Source organism: Eublepharis macularius, chromosome 7, assembly GCF_028583425.1.
Source record: "Eublepharis macularius isolate TG4126 chromosome 7, MPM_Emac_v1.0, whole genome shotgun sequence".
Lineage (NCBI taxonomy): Eukaryota > Metazoa > Chordata > Lepidosauria > Squamata > Eublepharidae > Eublepharis > Eublepharis macularius.
Window position 1 is genome coordinate 34,010,825 of NC_072796.1, and position 23,794 is coordinate 34,034,618.

The following is a 23,794-nucleotide window of genomic DNA, read 5'->3' on the forward strand; positions in this document are numbered from 1 at the left end:
TGAGGAACTGAACTTCCTGGATACTGAAGGTTAATTTGGGGCTACGTCAGATGACAGTAGAAGACTTCTCCCAACATTGCCCTGAGATTGCTTAAGCTGTGGGAAATTGACTTGCCCAGGGCCATCCGGTGAGTTTCACAGCTTGGCTGTGAATTAAGGCACAGTCTCTTCCTTTTTCCCTGTCAGGAAATGCAAGGAGATAAGCACTTTGGCACCCCCCTTCCTCCCACTGAGCTCCAATGTACGCCTCCTTCTCACCTGGCCCTGGATCTGGGAAATGTAGCGCTCTAGGGCAACTGCACTGACTAATGAGAAAAGAGCCTGCTCCTCTAGCTGCTCCTCTAGCTGGAACCCAAGAATTTGGACCTGAAAGTTTGGGGGAAATCAGGGGCAGGCACACATTTCCCAACCTAATCTCACACACCACTCCAAACTGCGGTTAGGGACTCTGCCTCCTTTACCACCATCCTTGGGTGGTAAAATTAATTAGGATCAAAGGAAGCTCTTTCTCTCCTATCCACCCAGGACATTTAACGCCTCAAAGCAGTCCCAGCCCTGCAGAGATACCAACAGCACAGATTTAGAGGTGGGAATTAGCTTCATCCCATCCTGTATTTATTCGGATATTTGTAACATGCTTTTTCTCCCCAATGGGGGGCCCAAGGGGGCATGTTATCCTCTCCTCCTTCATTTTCTTCTTACAACCCCCCCCCCCACACCGAAGTAGGTTTGACTGACAGTCACCGGCCTAAGGACACACAGCAAGCTTCCACGGCAGAGCGGGGATTTGAACCTGGGTCTCTCAGATCCTGGTCTAACCACTACACCACACTGGCTGTTAGTGACTTGACCAGCCCCCTCTCCTTTTCAACAGATATATTCAAATGCCATTTTGATGTTTTAAAAAAATTTACAAAATGTTTTTCTGCAATTCTGAGGAGTTGCCTGTGCCGAAACTCCTACTTTTGTGTGTGAGCAGCTCTGGGTTCATTTATTTGCTTCTTTTAAACCCCACCTTCCTCACCAATGGGGAACCAAATTGGCTCATGTTGTTCTCCACTCCTCTAGTTTATCCTTACAACCACCCTGTGAGGTAGGTTAGCCTGAGAGGGTGTGCCTGTCCAAAGGTCACTCAGCAAGTTTCCATGGCAGAGCAGGATATGATTGTCTCAATAACAGACACAGGATCATCAAGTTAGCTAGCTATTTGGAGGAATTTTCTGTAAACCAGGCTTTGTGGTTGAGGCACGGGCTGTGGAGTTAAAAACATTTTCCAAGGACGAAGCCCCATTGAATAAAATCAGTCTTACCTGAGTAGACCAACTTTGGATTATTCTCACTGTTTCTGAATTGGAGGTATATTTAATTTACACATCTGATTTACACAGTGTAGGAGAAGAAAATTGGCTTTCCCTCATAGAAGTTTACCCAGCGTGGCTCTACAATAGTGAAAGTTCTGGGGGTGCTTCCTTGTAGGATGGCCAGGCCAAAGCAGAGACAGAGGACAACCTCCTACATGGGTGTGTACACAGGATAACAGATTGAGAGGAGTTAGCTATGTTAGCCTGTAGTAGCAAAATAGTAGAGTCCAGTAGCACCTTTAAGGCTAACCAACTTTAAGATTAACCAAGCTGGTTAGTCTTAAAGAGTCCAGTAGCACCTAAGGGAAGAACAGTTCCTTTATGACCGGAAGTCAGCGAATTTCTGCCCTAAACTATTCCGGCTAGGGCAGGGAAGAAATCTTAAAACCATCCAATGAATATTACAATCTGTAATCACATTCTGCAACAGGACATTTTCCCCATTTGATCTGTGTTTTCAACTTAAAATTACACACACCCGTTTGATGTGTGTGGTGTAGGAGTTTGTGGAAAGTTTTTGAAATCGAACTTCATCAGAACTGAAACAAAGCTCCTTCCACTTGTGAACACAATGTTTTTGCCAAGAAGCACACCAACATCGCAACACATACTGAAGTTATGCTTGCATAGCTCCTTCTGCAAAATTTAGGTATGGACGGCTGAATATCTAAAACCCTATGAAATTAGCAGGATTCGAGTCCAGCGGCACCTTCGAGACCCACAAGGTTTTCAAGGAGCGAGCTTCCGAGAGTCACAGCTCCCTTCGTCAGATATCTTGTTGTTTTGTTGTATCTGAAGAAGGGAGCGCCGGTTCTCGGGAGCTCGCAGCCTGAAAATCTTGTGGGTCTCTAAGGTGCTGCTGGACTCAAATCCTGCTATTCTACTCCAGAGCAACACGGCCACCCATCCGAACCTATGAAATCAAACATATATGCAGAGACAGTAGGATAAAGGACAAAGGACGAGCAGGTACAAAGACGGACAGAAGGGTCAAGGGCAAACTTAACCGTGGGGAGGCGGAATAGCAAAGGCGTGGGAGTTTGAGCAGCAGCAGAGAAAAAAAGAGGGCAGACGCTCGCTCTCCCTCCCTCCCTCCCTCCCTCCGCAAAGACGCCTTATGGGATATGTAGTCTGTGCGGGCGCACCTCGCCGAGGAAGAGGAGAGCCTGTGGACTACATGCCCCGACGCCGTCCCATACACCTCTCTCCATCTCCTTCTGGAGCGCAAACGGTCACGTTTTTGTTTATGCCTCAAGCCCCGCCCTCCGTACCTCGCGAGGGATGGCGTCACGCTCTCATGAATATTGAAAATGCGCCTTAATAGAGGAGGAGCAGGCGGGAGAGGGAAAACGTAAAAAAAAAAAAAAAGCGGCATTCCCCCCCCCACCCCACGGAGGCCTGGTATCATTAATATTCATAAGGCGCCTCCGGAGGTGGGCGGGGAGGAGGCGGAGGCTGCCGCTTCTTCTCCCCCCCGCCAGTCCCTAATGGCGCTGGCCACCACGGCGGCAGTGGCAGCTGCGCGGCGGCGAATGGAACGCGGAGACAGCGACGGAATGTTCGCCGCCGCCACATAATCCCGCGCCCCTCCCCCCTCGGAACGCGGCGCGCCTGAACGTTCGACGATGGAAGCTGCGCAGGCAGCCCAGCAGGGGAGCCGACAGGCGGCCCGGCTCGCCAAGGGGGAGCGGCCGGGCGGCGAAGGCGCGAGCGCGGCGGGCGGAGCCGGCGTCCAGCAGCACCAGCAGCAGCGGCGGCGGAAGCGCGGCTCTCCTCTGGGGCTGGCGTCCAACGGGGCTCAGGCGGCGGCTCCCGGCGGCGGCGCCAATTCCCTCCTGTTGCGGCGGGGGAGGCTGAAGAGGAACCTCTCGGCTGCCGCCTCTTCCTCCGGCCCCCCGGCCGGCACCCGCAGCCTGGATCGCAAGGCGCTGCTCCTGCTGCCCAAGCCGCCCCGCCAGCTCCAGCCTTTGCAGCCGCCGGAGCGGGACTGGGTGCGGCGGGACCTCCAGCGGGGCTGCCTCCATGTCTATTCCTACCACCACCATCACCACCACCAGCAGCGGGGCGGCGGCTGCTCTCTGCGCCCGGTGCTCTGCACCCTGGAGACCACCGCGGCCGAGGTGGCGGCCCGGCTTGTGCAGCTCGGCCACCGCGGGGGAGGCGGCAGCAGCGCCGTCCGAGTGCTGGGCAAGGCGGCGGCGGCGGCAGCAGCGGCGGAGACTCGGCTCCTTCCCCCGGAGGAGGCGGCCGGAGCCCCGGCCGAAGAACCCCCGCGGCCCGCTGCCTCGCTGGAAGCGTCGGTCTCCCCTGCCGGCAGTCTGACCCCCGTCCCGGCGGGGCGAAGGCCGCGGAACCGGCGGGGCCCCCATGCCCGTCCGCACGGGCTGGGCGGCGGGGAAGCGGCGCGCTCGCCGGCCGAGGGCAGCCCCGGGCGGGCCCTGTCGCCGCCGCCCCCCGAGCTCTACCTGGCGGGGCCGCCGCTCTCCTGCCCGTCTCTCCTGGGCGGCTCCGACACGGAGAGCTTCAGCCCCAGCGCCGAGAGCGCCTCCGACCGGCTGGAGCCCTACAGCGGCGGCGGCGGGTCTTCGTCGTCCTCGGAGGAACTGGAGGCGGACCCGGAGGAAGGCGACGGCGACGGGAGCCGGCCTGCGGAGCCCCCGCTGGGGCGAGCGGCGGGAGAGCCCCCCGGCAAGAGCACGGCGGCGCCGCGGGGAGAGCTGCTTCCCGCCGGGGAAGCCGCCGCCTCGCCGCTGCCGCCGGCCCTCTACGTCCAGCTGCACGGCGAGACGGCCCGCCGGCTGGAGCCCCACGAGAAGCCCCTGCAGGTCCAGAACGACTACCTCTCGCAGCTGGGCTTCCGGGACCCGTGGCGGGTGCAGGAGGAGGGCATGGACGCCGAGACCGGCTGCCTCATCCGCTTCTATGCAGGTGGGTGGCGGCGGAGCGGCAGCGCGCCCCGGCTGCGTTCGCACGGGCGGTGGGCGTGTGGTGTGCGTGTGAACGGATGAGGGGCTCCTCGGCGGGGTTGGCTCTTCAGAGCCCTGGGAGCGGGAGCCCTTCCTTCTTCAGGCTCATGCTCCGTGTCTTGCTCCAGGAGCCGGGCCGTTCTTCTAAATGTTTATTTTATTTGAAAGGTGGAAAAAAACTAAGCCTCGTATGTAATAGAAACAAACGCATGTCATCAGTAGTGAGAAATCTATCCCTAAAAGGCTTCCAAATATCGAAAATGACTCCCTCTGCACTTGTCCATATGTCGTAGATTCAAATATAGATAATTCCTAAGGTTTTCCATCCATGAAGGTGGGCATTTTTGTTGGAATGCAAGAATTTTGCAATGGAGAGATTGTAGTGCAAAGAAGAGTGGAGGGTGTGTGGAGCAGAGAATCCCAGTCCTGCTGTAGGACTGGTTGGGGGGCGAGGGGTGTTCTCGAATCCCGCCCCATGCAAAGTCTTGGGAGTGCTTATGGACTCTTCCCTTTCCCATGTTGGCTGTGGCACGCATGGGAAGTTTGCCGAGAGGAGGGTTAAAACTTGATGACATGCCTTTTTTTTATTCATCACGCCCCTCCCCAGTTGGCTGCCTGATAGTGAATATGGGAACTCTAAGGAGGGATGTATTGAAACCAGCATGCTGCTCATCTTGGCTTTAGCAGGAGGTTGCTCTCTGGGTCTCTTTATCCACTACAGTCAGTGGGATGTTTCCATGTTCATGTTATTTTCTTCAGTATATTTTTATGCTATTTTTCTTAACTAAGCTCAGGGCAACTGACAGGCACAGAATCCAATACACAGTGAAATAAATTAAAATGAACATCTTGAACAAAAGGGACCAATGTTCAGCCAAAGGCCCTCCTAAATAACTCTTGAGCACAGTGGACTTAGAATTGGCATGCTGGTGTTTTGTTTCTCCTCTTCCCCAAAATGGTGCAGCAGGTGAGGCTTGGGAGAGGCTTTTTTCTGGCTTAAAAGGGACACACACAGCCTCCATTGTTTTCTTCAGGTGATGCCTGTTTATTGGGCCAACTGTGCTGGAATGAGGGTAGGTGCAAGTTGAAAGGTTTCAAAAATAAAAGGAAAGCCTTGCAAATGTAAAAGGGGTGTGTGCGCGCTTGGGGGGGGAGGTTGTTCCATCTTACAATATTTGCATAGATAGCAGTTTATTGTTCTCTCTATAGGCCCAGGGAGAAACGCCAGGGTAGTCAAGAAAATCTATATCTGGTCGACTTCTTTTGTCATTTGGTTGGCTAAAAGTCTGCTCAGGGCTCCCATATCCCTTAAATATATTCCTGTACCTGAGGGACATTTTAGGCTTGGGTTTCTTGCATAGCAATTCCTGTTCTGTGTTGGTGAAGCCACTAAAACAGTTTGTAGTATGCCATGGGAACGAACCTCCAGCCCCTACTTTGGGTGATGGGTGGTCTGAAGTGGCTATAAAGGAAAGGAAAAAAGGAATGTCACTTGATGAGGAGTCCCTTCAAGGAACTCTTCGTTTTTTGGCTTAAGGCTACAGTCTTGTCAGCAGTTGTGTGGGCAGAAGCTGTTGATAAAATCTTATGCACCCTTACCCTGGGGGTGCGCCCTGTTGAACATAAAATCTCAACAGATCTGTCTAGGATTGTGCTGTTGGGCGCACAGCTGTACACAGGGCTGGTTTCTTCACAGAGAATCAAGGCAGACTTCTAAAGGCTGGGTCGGACAGACATGCCTGACAGTCTCTCCAGAGTACCCAAAAAGTTCTTACCGTGCATAGGACAGTGACTGTAGTTTTGTTTATGTCATTGTCAGATGGGTTTCCTTGACTGTTCAAAAATGTGCTCATAGGAAGGTGAGTCATGTCCTCCATGGCCTTTGCAGTGAGAGACGGAAGGCTTAAGGACTTGTTTAGGCTTGGTAAATCTGGGGTTAAAACTGGAAGCTCTGTGTTGCTGCTTAGTACAAGATGTGAAAAGCAAAGTGTGCGCTTCTGGAACAAGCTCCTTGATCTTTAAACAAACCTTAGATTTTAATGCATGCACACTTTGAATTTTTTTTCTTTAAATGACCTGTAAAATATTGGGACCAGAAAGCTAAATAGAACGCACCAGTTATGTGCTGGGGTCTGACAACATGCTAAGCAACCTCCCTGTTTGTGTAGCTGCATGCAGCAAAGCGTATGCCCTGATAAGCAACATTGGCCTGCATGGGCACAAGTTGTACTGGCCTGCTGTTAAGGAGGTGAACGCGTAAGCTTATATTTAAGGGGCCAATAGGGGAGTCAAGAAAAAGTGCACCGCAAGTAATTAAAGGTGGTGTTAAGAAGCTGGGGTCTCTTTGCTATGCGAGGAGCAGCACGGGTAAGTTCTGTGGCTTTGCGACCCCACGTTGTGGTTTTTGCTTTAAATATTGTTATGTTTTTCTTGTAATCCATTGTAAGTATTGGGACAGCCCTTTGAACAGCTTATTAGAACTCATGAATGTAATACTTGTAGATAATGAGGCCTGATGTTTCAAACCAGCTGGACGTAGGCAAGAAAATGCTGTATTTGAACAATCCTCATTGTAACAGAGTTCTGTCTCTCATAGTGTAAAATTACAACAGTCGCTGGCATTTTTCAGGCTTTGAGCTGGTCCCTGTTGTGCATTGGGTGGTGGGGGAAAATCATGTTTGGATTTTAAAGTCCTTTGCCTCTACATTCTGCAGGACTGACAAACAAGAGAAGTGTAGGTTCATGTGGACTGCCCTGAACTGAACATGCTAATTTCTGTGTGTGTGTGTGTGTGTGTGTGTGTGTGTGTGTGTGTGTTTTACTCCTTGGAGTAGCTGCATGTCTTATAGAGACAACTCCAGGATGGCAGTAACTGGTGCTTTGCATGCTTATTATATGGGTTGCTCTCTATATAATAAGCAGTGCACTATAATTGTAGGTGTAAAAGAATTGTAGTGGTGGAAATTTCAGGAGTTGGGTTTTTTTTGTCCTGCGTGGCAAGTTTGCACCTGCCAAAATTACTTTTCCTCTAATTATTAAAGCTTCAGAAGCCGTGGTCTTTTCTGATCCCAGCTGTGTGACACCATTGCTCCAAGCATGGATTTCTGTGGCCCATTTCAACTGTGCTTAAAATATCTGCTTCCCAGGGGCTGGTGCATATACTGTATTTTTTCCTCTTTTTTAATCCCTTGCTCACTTGTGGAGAACTGTTTGCCTTTAGATATTTTCCAGCCTGATTTTAAGCTGTGTATGGAGGTCATTTGCTGGGTTTGTGCAGCGATATGCCGGCATAATGCAGCTGAATGGCTAGCGTGAACATGATTTTAAGTGTGCGCATGGGCCTTTAAGAAAGCGATTCACTAATGTTTGTGCCAAAAGGGAGGAGAAAAGAAAGCAAGCGGCTTTTGTAAGTTTTCTCACGTGTGCTGGATGAGGATGCTTAAAGGAGATGAAGATTTAAATGGAGGACAGGATTAGAAGCAGTTGTAAAAACAGGCTTAGGACACACACTTTAGTGGAGTGTTTTGTCTTGGTTTTGAAAAATTGTAATCTCTGAGTTTTGTTCAGAGGGCAGATAACTTTTTGGAGGGTGTTAGTCTTGCATCAGTGGAGTAGTTATTTGTGAATATGTGCTTTTTGAATTTTAAAGTTGAGTTGCAAATTTGTAAGAATGCATACATTTTCCCCGTTGCTGATACCTTCTTTCTTGTCACCAAGTTTACTTGACAGTCTGTTTTTGTTCTTGCCCTGTAGAACTTTTTAAAATGAATCTGTATTGTCTAACCCTGTGGGTTTGTGCAACTTCTATACAGAGGATTTATAGTTGGAAAACAGCACAATCAGAACTGAACTTTCCATTGTGAAAGTTGTTTATAGCTAGCAATGGTATATAATCGTTTATGTGATATTTCATTGTCTTTTAAGATGCAAATCGCTGTTCAGCCAGGGCTTTGTGGTTTTATAAGCAGGCAGTTTCAGCTTTTCTTTCCGTTCTTCCTCTTCAAAGTCCATATTTTTCAGTATGAATTAGCAGTCCTGAAACCTTATAATCAGGCGTATATTTGTCATGGAAAGTCTACTGATGTGGCGAAGCCTGACAGAGCTGTGGTTTAGGGAGCATGCTGTGGTCGGCCAAAATTAGCGATGATGTAAATACAAGCATGTGTGTTAATTGCTTCTCCTTTGCTTGGTGGGCTTGGTTTCTGAGTTGTCACTCCCTCACTCACCCTAATGCTTGAGCAAATAGGCATTATAAAAGATGAGCAGTAGTGGGAATAAGGGGGGGGGGAGAATCCAGTTGAACTTAAATCTCCCAGGGAATTGTTAATAAGCAGGAGTCTTATGGTATTTTAAAGACTTAACACATTTTTATTCTGGTACAAGGTTTCATGGGCAACTTTCTTTGGTTGCAACAATTTGGTCCTCAGTAGGCAGTCAGTTTATGTACCAGCAGGGCTTTTTTTCAGCTGGAACGCGGTGGAATGGAGTTCCAGAACCTCTTGAAAATGGTCACATGGCTGGTGCCCCCCCCCCATCTCCAGACAGAGGGGAGTTTAGATTGCCGTGGAGGGCGATCTAAACTCCCCTCTGTCTGGAGATCAGGGGGTGGGGCCACGAGCCATGTGACCATTTTCTCCAAGGGCAACCCACTGAGTTCCACCACCTCTTTTCCCAGGGAAAAAAAGCCCTGTGTACCAGTATGGAGGGGGACGGGAGAAGCTGGATCCAGATGCTGTGAAATGCAGAAGGACAAAGCGAAAGATAATTATGTAAAGTTCAAATCTGATTGAGAAAAAAACAGAAGAGATGGTGCTATTTTGGCTGAGCTTTTCACTGGTTTGTCTAAGCTAGTGAACAGCAGTAATTGCTAGGGAATCACTGATCTTGTTAAAATTGTTAATCCAGTAAGAAATTACTACTTTATGTTCAAACTGGGAAGGGGTTGTATGAAAATGAGGAAACCACTCATTGCATCTGAAGAAGTAGGTTCTAGTCTATGAAAGCTGATGTGGAATAAAATTGTGTTGGAGGGCCAGCATGGTATAGTGGCTAGGGTATCTATCAGACTAGGTCTGGGTGGATGGATACAGGTTCAGATCTCATCTTGGGCTTGTTGGGAAAACTTGAGCCAGCCACTGACTCTCAACAAGTGCTGCACAGAGTGGTTATTGGGATAAAGTGGCAGAGGGGCGAAGGACCTGCTTTCTCTTTCCTGGGGGTAAAAAGCTTCATGAGGGCTGTATGTGAAGCTGGCTCAGAAGCTGCCGCTAGCATAGTATTGCAGATACTGCTTAGTATTACAACAGTTGTACTGGCTGCCACTTTGGTTCTGGGTTCAAGTCAGAGTGCCGGTATTAACATTCTTGAAACCTCATGCAGATTACTTGGAGGCTTTCCCCTTGCTATATCAACCCCCTGTCTTCTGAGATGCCAGCACAAGGCTTTGTGTAGGCTTTCCTTCTCGCTGTCCAGTTCAGTCTGACGTGTTGAATAATGGAACTTTTTCAGTGGATGCACCTGCCCTTGTAGATTACTCTCCCTCACCCTCCACAGTTTCGGGCTGCTTTTCAGAGAGGTTGCAAAATCATTTTTTAAAAACAATCTTTTAAATTGCTGAAGTGGCGTGAGATTTGTAGTTGGTGTGCTTTAATTTGAGCTGTACCCTCTGTTACAATGATTTAATAAGTTTTCTGCTGTGTCTGTGGCTGAACTGTTGAAAACAATGAGTGTTGCAGAAGTGAGTCTCGGTGAGAAAGGCGGACTACAAATAAATAAATTAAATAAATGGTTTCATGGACAGGTTCAATAGTATAGTGCATCTCTTTTAAAAATTATTTATATCCCACTTTTCTTCCCATTGGGGACCCAAAGTGGCTTACAGCATTGTTCTCCCCACCTCCATTTTATTGTCCCAACAGACATCCTGTGAAGAGGGATAAACTGATAGTGTGGAATGTCAAAGCTATCTGATGAACAACAATAATCTTTGCAGACCTGGGACTCACCTTTAACACTCACGTGGCAACATGGGCCTCACAAGACCACCAGTCACATGAAAGGGCAGGGACCCGAGTTGGACCGCACCAGTGAAGAGGGGCTCTCCTGTGCAAATGTGTGTGGAGTGTTGGGGGGCTGATGGGGGGTGAGAGCTTTTGTAGGGAAAGAGTGTCGCTTCTCCACTTCCGAGTGACCTCTCAGACTGTTCTGCTTTTGCGCCAAGCGGCAAAAGGGCCCCGGCACCCTCCTCCTCGGTACATACAACCCCACTGCATGTCCTTCCATAAAATAGCAAAAAAGAAAAGTAGCTCTGTTTAGGGGTTTCTGACCCAGCAGGGGTCGGGTTCTGTGACCCACCTGAGGATCTTGATCCATGACTTGAAGACCAGTGAAGCAGAATAAACGCTTGTTGTTATGATGGCAAATGCTACTTCAGCTTATACTTTATCTTCTTTCAGCCCCAAAGTGTGCGATTCCTGTTTCTGCTTCTCTTAGTCCCCATGCAAGCATTTAATGCCCAACGTGCCACTGTGCCCTTTGGGAAGCTGACTTTGAGCTCTGAGGCGGCTCTCATGAAGTCAGGCAGGTCGCCTCAGGCTGAAGCCTAGACTGCTCTGCTCCGTGACATCAAATGGAAAGGGTGGCCATGTGGTTGCTGTGGGATTAAGAAGATGATGCTCATGGGCTCTGGTCTGTCAAAAATTATATTGGAATAAAATGTTATTAATCTTTAAGGCACCCCCAAATTCTCTTCTGTTCCCTCCCCCTGCAGCAGACTTAATACTGCATCCTTTCCTGGGCTTAGGCCCCTTTTCTCATCTTCCTGTAGATAATAAAAGCTTACCTGGGAGGAGACACTGTCGCACAAGTGACAAAGGAATGTTCTGCTTCCTGATCGGAGGCTTAACACGAACCCTTAGCGGTAATAATGAGTTCAGTAGGAGATCTAGGTGTTAGGAGTCTGAGCAGCACGGTGACGGATAGCTGGTATTTCAGAGGCTCTCGTTTCAGTTTCTCAGTTTGATTTACTGTAGCTTAATGGAAAAGGTTATGGTTAACCAGCTCTTGTGCGGAGTGTGGTTTGTCTGTGTCTAGGGGGAAGGTGGGCTATGGCACTTGATAAGAATTCATAGCTCAATTACAGGTGTAAGATTATAGCTGGGAGACGGATTAGGTCTGGCTTAGCTGAATTGCTCCTGCAACTGTAAGAGTGGCTCACTGTTGACTTCTCTGTTTGAACATCAATTAGAACCCCTCCCATTTCTGTGTGCGAAATAAGTCTTGTGGGCATGTTCATTTCTCCCAACAGGCTTTTTAACTCTTTAAAAATTTAAACGGAGGCCAGCATGCTCACGGCGAGCATGCGTTTAAAAATGAATGTGTGGCTGTAGGAGTAAATTGCTTATTAGAGATTTCAGAATAAAATGGGACTTCATCAAAGAATGTTTCATCTGAAAAATGAGGATTGGTCTGTGTACAACTTGTAACTTCAGGGGCTTTTGTGGTATTATTGTTGATATTAAAGTAATCTGGACTGTGCTAATACTCAGGAGTGTTGGGTGGGTATGATATGGAGGTCTACTTTATATGCCAATTCCTTTTTTAAAACCACGTCTTGCTTCCAAGAAGATTAGGGCATCCTACTTGGTTCTTCTCCCCCATTTTATCCTGGTGAGGTATGTCAGGCTGAGAGTGTGACTGGTCTAACGTCACCTACTGGTAAGCATCCCTGTGAAAGGTGATTTGAACCTGTCTTCCAGGCTTTGCCCAACACTCTTAACCACCCCACGCTATACTGGCTTTCACAGAACTGGAATGGGAAACTGGTGAGAATAAGAAAGCTCTTGACCTCGGTGGGGCTTTTAGTAAGTCTGCTTACAGTCTTTGTCCATAAAATAAATGCAGTATCCTGACATACCTACCGGGAATGGGTTAAGTTCTCTTTATCTGGTTTCACTTTTCTTAGTCTGCGAGTCATTTCTGCTAAAAGCTGAAGGCCGCCTCGCTGATAATTTTTCTTGCCTTTCATCAACCAACACTGGTGTTTGAAATTTTGTAACAACTCCCTTCTTGGTGATGGTGGTATTGATATACTTTGGAGCTTTCTGTGCAATTAAAGTAGCCATCTGTTCCACTTAGAACATTAGACACTTCATACAATCTGTCAGTGATGTACAGCTACATGAAAGCCCTCAGAATAGTATAAAAATTCAGAGCTCTGATCCGAGCAGTTCCCACCAGCTTTGTACTTGGTTTTGTTTACTGAATGGCATTATTGTATTGACTTAAAAAGGCAAAATGGAGGTGGGGGGGAACCCTTCCTTATTTCTTTCTTGTTTCCCTCCAGACAGGAAACAGGGGTGAAGATGGCAGAAAAACCTGTGATGGCAGCAAAGTTTACGTTTACCTAGAAGGGTGCTTTCAAAGTTGTGTGAAAGTATCTTTTAAAAGAACTTGACCTGTCACATACGATCGAATTCTTGTAGCTGTTCTAACTCTGGTTCTGTGACCCAAAATGAAGAAACGTGATTTTCTTCTCAGTTGTTCAGTGTTTCAGAACAAAGCTTTTTTTCTGAGAGAGTTCAGTCTCTGAAAACTCACATACTGTTTACCAGATATAACATACATGTATTTGTTTAAAAGCCTTTCTCATGTAAAACAATGCCTCAAGGTTTTTTTTCAAACATGCGAGCATTTGTAAGAGAGTGTCCCATCACTTAGATCTGGTGCAGATGAAACCACCAACACCCTGCAAACTGTGATTTGCACTTCGGAATCTAGCCCTGGGGAAGGCGTTCTTCCTGCTTCTCCCCCCCCCCCCCTCATTGGGCTTAGCCATAGATTAGTGTTACTGTTGCACTGAATGTGTTCCTGTGTGATGTAGTGGACAGAGTGTTGAATTAGGGGCCTGGGAGATCTGAGTTCAAATCCTGTCTCTGCCGTGGAACTTTGGGCCAGTTACATCCACTCAGCCTACCCTATCTCACTGGTCTGTTGTGGGGAAAATGGAGGAGTGGAGACCAGTGTTGAAAGTAGCTTTGGTTCGTTACTGGGGAGAAACAGGGAGTATGAATAGTACCTAACTGTTGGGCTTTGAGGTGGCTCCTCCATGCATCTGCACGTGTGCTAGGAGAGGTTGTGCCTTACAGGGTGTGTAATCTTCAGCTGGTGGGAGTGAAATGTGTGTTTGGTCTGGCAAAAATATTTGGGATCCTAACTAATTAATTTGTTGTAGCCTGCAAACTGTATTTCTGATGAGGCAGCCTTTTTAAGTGGAAAGCTCTCTAAGAAGAGTTCTTGTGAGTAACATGATGTCATTTCTTCTCTCCCACATCCCTTGTAAACGAGAAATAGATCTAGCCGGAGCTACAGCCGCGAATGCCCAAGGGCGCCTTAACATGGCATTGCCTGACCTGCAACCTGGTGCAGTCAGATCAGGGAGCATTGCGGACGAAAAATCAAGTGATTAATTCACCTGAATGGCTGTGTGGGTCAAAGCAGAACCAAAGCCAAGATCATTATTTCTGTGTCTCCCCTCATGTGGTGGAAGGGGTATTGTAATCGCCCGTCTGATAATGGAGCTAACAAGCTACGCAGGCAATGAGTTGCTCCACTGACCTCCACGAACAAGAATTAAATTCTGTTGAAGTGGGTGAGTGGGCAGCCATGTCTATAGCATATCACACACAGCTCTTTGTGGGCACTGAAATTCATGTGTCAGTTTTCAATACCTCTGTGTGTGTTTTCTTAAACAATTAAGTGGAATACATGTTATAATGTCTTTGATTTGCTGCAAGCGTGATGATAACACGAACTTCCAAATAAAAGCTTTGAATTTAGGCCGCAGTTAACGGAATGTTTTTGTTGTTGCTAATTCTGTTTGTTAAATAGGAGTAAAAATATAATTGCTAAATCAGTTCAGGCTGTACTTAAAGCCTGGGGAAATTTTCCAGTTCTAACTTTTCTGACAAACCTACCTGGCGATGTAGCCGTATCAACTTGCAACAGAGACCTCAGTCTGTTCTAAATAGTTCAGAATTATTTTACACAGCCGTTGTGCCTGTGGCACAACAAAGCTTCCTAAAACCAGGGTGAATGGGAAGACACGTATGTGGTCTGAAACAGGCAAGTCTTGGCTATGATTCCTGGTATATGTCTCCCCAGTCGTCTGTTTGTCCTTCATATATTGTATACTTGCCAAAAGATCCCTGGCATAGCTAAACCTCACACCACTGCTATGCAGTAAGCTCTTCTCTACCGGAACAGATGACTTATGCAGAGGAACTCCCATTTTTCAAGGTCTGGTCTAACATCTGTAGAATAGCAATTTGCTCCTCTACAATGCAACAGCTGTCATTTTAACCCACTGTGTTATGTAGCAACATTTGTGAGGAGGAAGTGACTAACGATAGTAATGTGTTCATTTTGGAACGACAAGCGGATGCTGGGTAGGTGTTAATAAGTATTGCAAATGCAACTTGTGCTAAAGGGTTGCTGTGTTGTCCCATTGCTTTAAAATGCTGCTGTGATTGGCAGCATGCTCTTTGCCCCTCCCCCCTTGCAATAGCACTTTCTGGGTGCAGTGAGTTCATGGCTGAACTGGAATCCAGATCCAAGGCTCTTATCCCACATGAAGCTGCTTTATATGGACACAAGGTGTATTGGTCTATCAAGGTCATAATTGTCTACTTTGGCTGCAGCTCTTCAGGGTTCTTAGGGTAGCGGTCTTTCATATCACCTCTTACCTGTTTTACTTGACAGGAGGTATCAGGGACAACCTCGGACTGTCTGCATGTTTAGTAGAAGTTCTGCCACTGAGCCACAGCCCCCTCCCCACTATCCGCTAGGCCACACTAGTTTAACTTCATGATAGTAGCATTCGCATAGCAATTTTGATGTGTTTCTAAAGTACTTCACAGCCATTCGCTAAATAATCCATTCCCCCATATTGTGGATGTTGCTGTGGAAGTGGATAAAACTGGCTAAGGCCTCTTAGTGAATTTATGGTTCCTGTGAGGTCCTGAGCTACAGTTTTGCATGGTCACAATTCTCCATTCCAGCTCTATATAACATCACTCATGTATTTTGTCTGTCTTGAGATGTATAATGCTGTAGCCACTTTTTATAACTGGGTGGGAAGGGATATTCCTTTTTACCCCAAATTTATCTACATACTGAGACAACAGAGTCTTTATCAGCAGCTGTTTCTCTTTTGTACTTAGTGACCACTTTTTGTTTTGTAAAAGTTGTCAAGCCACAGATTTTAGCTTGAATCTCTGAGATGTGATCAGAATTTGGGCAGTAGCTCTTGCCCAATTAAAGCTGTCTTGATGATCTGTAAACTGGATGTGAACTTTTTAATGCATCAAACAATGTTATAAAATATTGGAATTAGATAACAGAGTAGGACAGGTGAGAAAAATTTAAAGTCACTTGCTCCTATAATAATTTATTTTGCAGGAGAATTGTTAACTCCTTTTGGAGAAAGGTAGTTCTAGAGTTTGGTTTAGTTCTCATCAAAGTGGTAGTTTTGACATCCTAGTATGGTATGGTTCATGTAACTCAATTGGCCACCATCGAGAACATTCTCACTGCGTTCAGAATGGAGTATTGGGGATCAAGTTAGGCTAGAACTATCTCCTTGCCATCGAATCTGTGTGTAGGTGGCTGACCATTTTAATGAGAATCAAATTCAACATCAGAGCATCATCCTCTAGGAGCAGGCCCGTCCATTTTAACACCCCCTTAGGAAAGATATGAAAGCAAGTGAAGTCAGCTGTAGGGCTGTAAGAGGAAAGAATCCACACTGCTTATGTGAAATGTTTTGCTAACAAGCTACCTTGAGATGTCAGTGAAAGCTGCTGCTTGGGAACCCTTCTTGGACCGCATACTAGAAAAGCATCCATTCTCAATTTAACCATTTTCTGTGTCTCGCAGACAAGCAAAGCAAAATGAAACCCCACGTGTCTCTCACCTTGATTGTGTTCATTGTTAAAACTGGGAACGAGTCTTATCTAATAGGAGGATGCGTGATGTTTACTAAACAATATTAAGGCTGCAACATGAGATGCATTTAAATTGACATTCTTACTGTGCCTGCTTGCTTCTACGATGATCACTTAATTGTGGCTTTCTGACCCTTAGCCTTGTCTTTTTAAAAGCTCTTCATGATGCAATTAAAAATAATGAACGTATCAACCAGTGCCTCATCATTCAGAAATTATTTTGTCCTTTACACAACAGAATAAATGATGCTGCATTGCACGGCTTGCTGAAGTGGCTGGTTCATCTTCTGAACTGCTTGCATAAAACTGGCTACTTCTATCCAGGGGGGCTTCCCAATCATGTCTGTTGGCTTCTCTTGTGCTAGGTGCCATTATTATACACATTGACTAGTGTTCATTTATTGCCATGGGGCTTCTTATAGGCTTCCTCTAATGCTAGATAGATTGGTGGGCTATGTAGCATATCTCTTTCTGGAATACAGCAGTAAAGCAGTCCAGATTATACTTTGTGCTCAGGGAGGCTATGTTGTTCTTCATAGTAGACCACTGTGGAAATAAAAAAAAATTGAACCAACGGACTGCAGCACTTCTCTTTTAGAGGCGTGTGACCCAACATAAATGGCATGTTGTACTTGGGCAGATTGCAAGAGATGTCTAACTGAACATCTTGCACTGTTCTGCAGTATGCCTATTGTGATTTTAAAAAAAATACAACAAGTCTTTGCTATCTCAACAGGGAGAAGTGAAATTTTAGAGGAGGGAAAGGTTTGCAAGTAGCATTCAGATGTATAATCCGAAGTAGAATATGAATGCATTATCGGAAATGCTCTATGAATACTAAGCAGCTGTATTACAACTAAATTATATTAGTACATAGACAAAGGGGGATCCAGTGCAATTGGTCAACTGTCAGCTAATTAATATAGTCAGCTCTGAATTTGGCTTTGTAAACATCAATCTAACTGTTTTGTGAAATTTTTGAACTATGGTCAATCTCAGACTTTCTCTTTGAAAGTTTGAATGTTTTCTTTGAATAGAGTTCTTTATTCGATCTGTAGATAGATTTCTTAGTGAGCTGTTTAGAAGTGGCCATTTGCCTGAAGTGATGCTCCGTAGGTGATGTGTGGTGTGTTTTTTTGAAAGGCTTGGTTAAAACTTGAACTCTGATTTTAAATCCTATTTACAATTGTCACCATGGTTAGTGGCTGTCATGGTTGAGGTCAGTATAGACTGAAACAATCGAGGCCATGGGAAGAAAAAGAACAGAGTCTTGTATCCTAATCTGTCTTGATCAACATTAGAGGTCTGATTACTTCTGCAGGTGTCTTAAACTACTTCATTTCATAATTTGTCCTGTTGATATTGATCCCCATGTGTCCATCAAAGTTGAGGCATGGTTTTGTCTCACTAATATAAAGGAAACAAGATCTCCCCCCGCCCCCCGCTCCCCGTTCCATGTGTTGTCACAAATTTCCATGCATTTTTAAACTAATTATTTAAGTTCATGTTGTGGCCTACCCACCACCCTGAACAAAATTTATAAGTCAGAGAAGTTGTGTGGAGAAGTTGCTTTTGTGGATGGAATGCATTCCATGTACTTACTGTGAGGGTTCTGAATGATTGAGGTCTAAGACCTATAATGAAATAAGGATATGAATTGTGTTTACAGTGGATTAGTGTTCATCTTCAGCTTTAGTCTAGTTGAGAAGTGTGTGTGTGTGTGTAATGTGCACACAAACACATGAATGAGAGCTGTTGTATGCTTCTGGTTTGGTATTTCGTAACAGCAGGACAAAATTGCATATGAAGGTCTTCATGAATCTTTGGACCACTTTTCAGTAGCTAAATGCCTACCAGAATGTCTGAGCTTCTGTAGCAAATCCCAGTGCTTATGTTACTGAGATGAACGCTGCTTGTAAAAGAACATAGTGAAGTACATATTTCTTTCCAGCCTGTAAGCCCCTGCCTGGTGACTAATTTCTGTTGTCAAGGGTAGTTTTTGTGACTTCTCATCCTTCTCTCACTTAGATGTAAAATTTCCAGAAATTTTGAAGCCGTGGTGGTGGTGGGGTGGGATGGGAATTAATTTTGGGGAAAATTGAAATACATGCAATATTTTCCTATCAAATCTAAATTTCTTTCACTGATTGAAAAACAGAAAAAAACATCATTTATAATTTCCATATAAAAATATATTGTTTATGGAATAAAAAAGTATAAATCTTTGTTTTTGATGAGAAGCTGCAACTGTATCCAATGCTGGAGAAAGTATTGTAAACTGGTGTACCCAGTACTGCTGTAGCATATGCACTTCTAATTTTTGCCATTTGAGAGGTAGGACTATGAATATGTTTGAATATTAAGCTAAACTTTCTAACACTGAAATCACTGATCTCTTTAATATGAATTACTGCCCAAATAATTTATATTACTTTAAATTAAAAAATCTTGAAAACATTATATATATCTACAGCAGAAGTTTTAATAATATAACAACAACATTTGCTTTATATACCACCCTTCAGGACAACTTAACGCCCACTCAGAGCGGTTTACAAAGTATGTTGTTATTATCCCCATAACAATCGCCCTGTGAGGTGGGTGGGGCTGAGAGAGCTCCTAGAAGCTGTGACTAGCCCAAGGTCACCTGGTTGGCTTCAAGTGGAGGAGAAGGGAATCAAACCCGGCTGTCCAGAGGAGAGTCCTGCACTCTTACCCACTACACCAAACTGGCTCTCATGTGCTCCCCAAAACTGGAAAAATTGAGATAATCCTTAGACGTTACCATGCTGTACATTTGGAATGAGTGAAATGCTTTCTAAGACAATGTTTTTCTCCCTCATAAAGAGAAAATATTTCATAGTAGGGGGGTGGGTTAGAGGGAAAAATGGGAAGATACACTGGATTTTCGCAAGTTTTTTCTGGGCTTTCACATCTCTGTTCCCCCTCAAAGGACCAGGGTCTGAGGAGATATGGCGAGCTGCTTATCCAGATGACTTGCTAGTGCACACTTACTTGCATGGCAAGACAGAAGTAGGCCACAAGCCTCTCATGTAATGTTTTTGGCCTGTTTTGGAACTACTACCTCATGGTTGAAGTTCATTACCACACAGCAGTAGTAAATGAGAAACTCACTTGCTGCTTCTGGCCCAGTTGGTCATTTCACACACAGCCAGTGGACCCTGAGGGGGTGGTTGTCTGTGATAGTGCCAAACAAGGCATGGTGGTGTAACACTGTGTGTCAGGATTACCTTGCTGCAAGGGCATGGGGTGGGAGGAAGACTTTCTAATGTGCAGCATGAATGAGTGTAAAGTTAATTCTACCCCCCCGCCCAATCAAATCATTTTTTTAACCTCTGGAATCTGCATCTTATTATGGAGTCCCACTAGGAGAAATCTCACCCCCCCCAGTCAGGTGTTTTTAAAAAGAAGAGCAGCATCAGCTGGGAAAGAGTTCAGTTGCTGTATTTTCAACCCTCCTCCCCACCCCAGTGCTTTGTAGAAATATGACAGAATTCATATTAGGTTGTGCCATGTTTCCTTGGTTTGATCCCCATTCTGCCTTGTTTTGTGTTTTCTGCTCTTACTACTTGTGAAAGAGTGGGGGAAGGATACAGCTACCTCTGTGCTAGGATTGCCTGGCAACCAGCGGGATGGCTGTCAGTGGGAATATGGTGGAGAGGCTGCAATGCCAGCTATGGCATCACATCATTTCTGGCAACCCCCCCCCCCCACAAAAGTGACACAGGTAGTTCTAGGAATCTCTGTAAACTCTATGGTAAAATCATAGACTTTCTGGTGATTACTAGAGCTACCCTATTTTTTTTTACCTGAAGTGCCCTGATGCTGGACACAATGCTGCAGATTTTTAATTATTTTTTCTCCCACCATCACTCTGACCAGCAGTAGGAAATGGAGGCAAATGCCCCCCTCTGAAGGGGACCCCTATTTCCATGCATTGCCACTGAGGCAGTTGGGAGGCCTAATGGTATTGCTTAGAATGATTAGATTCAGCACCCAGGTTGTTAGTTGCCAGACCTTTCAAAAAAGGTCAGTGTGTGTTTGTCAGCTTCTGGTTCTCTCACCTTCCCCTTTTTTTTTGAAAGACACATTCTCCTCTGTTTTAAAGAAAAATAAGATACCACTACATTTCAGATTTTTAAAAAAAAATGTTTTAAATTAAAGGTTTGAGGTCTGTTGGTCACAGCAGGCTTTTGAAATGAAAATGTGCCAGAAGTTTTCTGGGTTCCCTTAATTTTTTCCTAGCATTTTTTGCTTAAATGCATAATGTACAGGTATGAGACATGGCAATGAGGGGACCTGCTTATGAAGCCAATGAAGACTCAAGCGTCTTATAAACCTGCCAGTGTTCCTACACCTACTGAACTCAAAATGGTTCTGTTCCTAAGCTTATTAGTTTCCAGAATTGCCATTTAGAAAATGTCATCTGCTTTGAAATTGGTGTCTGATTGTTTTCATTGCTTGTGGCTTGGTCTTGTTTTTTTCCCATGGAACAGTCTCATCTGGAGTTCTTGAAGTAAATCCTCTTAATGGTCTATCTTTATGGGGTAATTACTCTTTATCTGTACGACTTACCTTCTAGGACCATTTTATGTTTTATCCCATCAATCCTCCAAAGAATCCTCAGTGGTATACATGGAACCTCATGTTTTGCCCTCTCAAAACTCTTAAGAGTGGTTGGAAGGACTGAAAGAAGAGTGCTTGCCGTAGCCCCCTCCGTCCTGAATTTTACTCCAACCAATGATGTGGATTTTCTGGAAAAACACCTGCTCTAATTAGATCACAATCTGATTTAACATATTTATTTATATTTACAAAACAAAAGTACTCCATGTTAATTTTATGTCTCAGTGGCAACCAATACTTGAACAGAAATATTTGATCGGGGAGGAAAAAAACAATACATCATGTGGTTATATGGTAAAACAAATACAAAACTTTAAATAGAAATTATTTATATTTGAATGTTACTTGTAAAAAATTGAAGATAATACAGCATGCACTTCCTCATGTTACTTAAAAGATTGTTGACACACTAATTTTAGCACACCCGAAGAAGTGTTCCTGATATACCATGGAATTTAACTCCTGTCCATGAGGTATCTCGTCACTGCAGTACCTGCTAGTTCCATATCAGACTGGTAATTCCAATATCCTATCTACCATCTTAGTAGAGACATTGTAAATAAAAATTTTACCTGGTTTTTCTGTTTGATCTGCAAGCCAGTTAAATTAATTCATAACTTGTTTTCTACTGTTTGGATTATTATAGGCATTTACGGTTTTATCTCCTCATGGTACAAAACAGTAAAACATACATGTAACTCTCACACAGTTTCTAAGGACAATTGCCTTTAAAGCATTAACTGCATGTTTGAACTTGCCATTCATGCCTAATTTGTGTTGGCAGAGGCCATTGTTAATTTTTATGAATAATTGAAAACTTGAGAAATTTTCTACAGAAATATAAAGCACTGGAAACAAATTCCAATTAATTTTTTGAGACATCTCTGGAGAGGGCATAAACTAGGGAGTATCTAGTCCAAGTTCAGTTGTTTATTCACTATACCACATGCTGCAAGCTCCGCTACTAGATTATGACCACGAGATTTAAATGTTTTAGAAATTTTGAAACAGAAAAATTCTGATTTTTCCCCAGTCTGTATGTTTCATTTGTTTTGCTAAAAATGAGCTATTGTAACATACAAAATACTAAGTTACCAAGTCTAGACTTACCATTGTTCTGAGAACATGAAGTGTATTATAACTTGGCATAGAAAATTGTGCTGTTAGTCTCTGTGTTGTGAATTTTAAAATGCATTCTATTAAAACAAATAGATCTAGTGTTAGAGATATAATTGGGTACCTAAGTAGATCTTGGCATTTGCTATTTGGAGGAAGTAGATCTTGGCATTTGCTCATTGGAAGAAGTGGAAAACTGAAAATAAAAACAGTCAATAATGCAACAAACAAAATGAAGAGGTTTTTGAAGTTTCAGTGTAGAATGTGGATCACAGTAGTATGCAGAAATGAAACAAATCTACATTTTTAGACAAAGTTCAGAAAATATTCCTAAAATATAGCAGTAAATTGCAACAGTTTTATGTCACAGCATTCTTCAGTAATCATAATCAGTATATCTAATTCTCAGCATAGTCACATCTCTAGCTGCTGAAATCTGGAGATTGAGGCCATGAATGGACAAGACAGATGTTTCTACAGACATGAGAAGAGCCCCAGGGTTACAAACAAATCTCAGATCTTAAAAAACAAAACACTGTGGGGTTGTGGGGTTAACCTCGCCTCCCCCCCCAAAATAGAAATAGGAACCTTTAAGAAACAAATACCCTCTACAATGGCCATTGTTGGGGTTGCTAGGCAACCACAATAGTAATAGTAATGCCAGCCTTCAAGCCTTGGTTTTTGTCATTAAAAGGCAAGGGGGAGGGCCTTTTCAGAACTGTTTTGGGCTTTGAAGGAGGACTCATTGGGGCCAGGTCTGGCAGCAAACAGTGGGCGACTTTTATCACATGACTTGCCTGACACATCTAGGACAGTCTGCTTGCTACTGTTCAACAGCTGCTGCCACTGCACAAAAGCCAATGTGGTGTAGTGGTTACTGTTTCAGATGAATCTGAGAGACCCAGGCTTGAATCACCACTCTGCTATGGAAGTTCATGGGTGACCTTTCACATTCTCAGCCTAATGTACCTCACAGGGTTGAGGTGAAGTTAATGATATAAGCTGCTGTGGGTCCCTGTTGTGGAGAAAAGTGGGATATAAATGAAACAAATAAATATAGCTGAAGATGTAGGGGCAGTTAAAATATAGGTTGGGTAAGGGGAAGGAAAGAATGGAGCAGAAGGAGGGAAAGATAAAATAGTGTAGGAGAGGGGATACAGGGGAAAGTGAGGTGTCCTTTTCAGGGTCTGCCCCACACAGCTTGCTGTTGGACCAGTGTAGTGGATAGCGTTGGACCAGGATCTTGAGAGACCTGATTTCAAATTCCCACTTCTACCATAAAATCTCACTGGGTGACCATGAGCTTGTTACTTTTAGCCTGATCTACTTCATAGGGTTATTGTTGTAGGAAAATGGAAGAGGGGAGAATCATGTTCTAAGCTGCTTTGAGTCTCAACTAGAGAGAAAAGCTGGTTATAAATAAACGCAAGTGCATGCAACTGGGCCCAGCCTAACAGCTGGCACCATGCAACTGGGCCATACTCTTCCTGGGTGGAAGCTGCCAGTGGGAGTGAAGGAGGGAGAGTGGAAGATGAGGTGGGGAGCGCAGATAAGGGTGGGTTGAAAGGAGAGCAGGAAGGAGGAAAAGTAGAGAGGCTGTGGGAGTTTTCAGCTTTCTACATGCTTTCCTTAAGTAAGCCCGGTTAAGTTTAGAGATGGGCACGAACCAAAATACGAACCAAAGTTCATGATGAACCAGGCT

The 23,794-nt window shown here is 44.9% G+C and overlaps 1 protein-coding gene across 1 annotated transcript in view; it reads left to right on the forward strand.

The window, feature by feature from the left end:
* Positions 1 to 2,850: 2,850 nt before the first annotated feature.
* Positions 2,851 to 23,794, forward strand: part of PHLPP1 (PH domain and leucine rich repeat protein phosphatase 1) — a 167,191-nt gene continuing 146,247 nt past the window's right edge. The window contains exon 1 of the mRNA XM_054985042.1: positions 2,851 to 4,289. Within this exon, the coding sequence (XP_054841017.1) occupies positions 2,987 to 4,289 (1,303 nt within the window). The 5' untranslated portion in view covers positions 2,851 to 2,986. The remainder of the gene's footprint in view (positions 4,290 to 23,794) is intronic.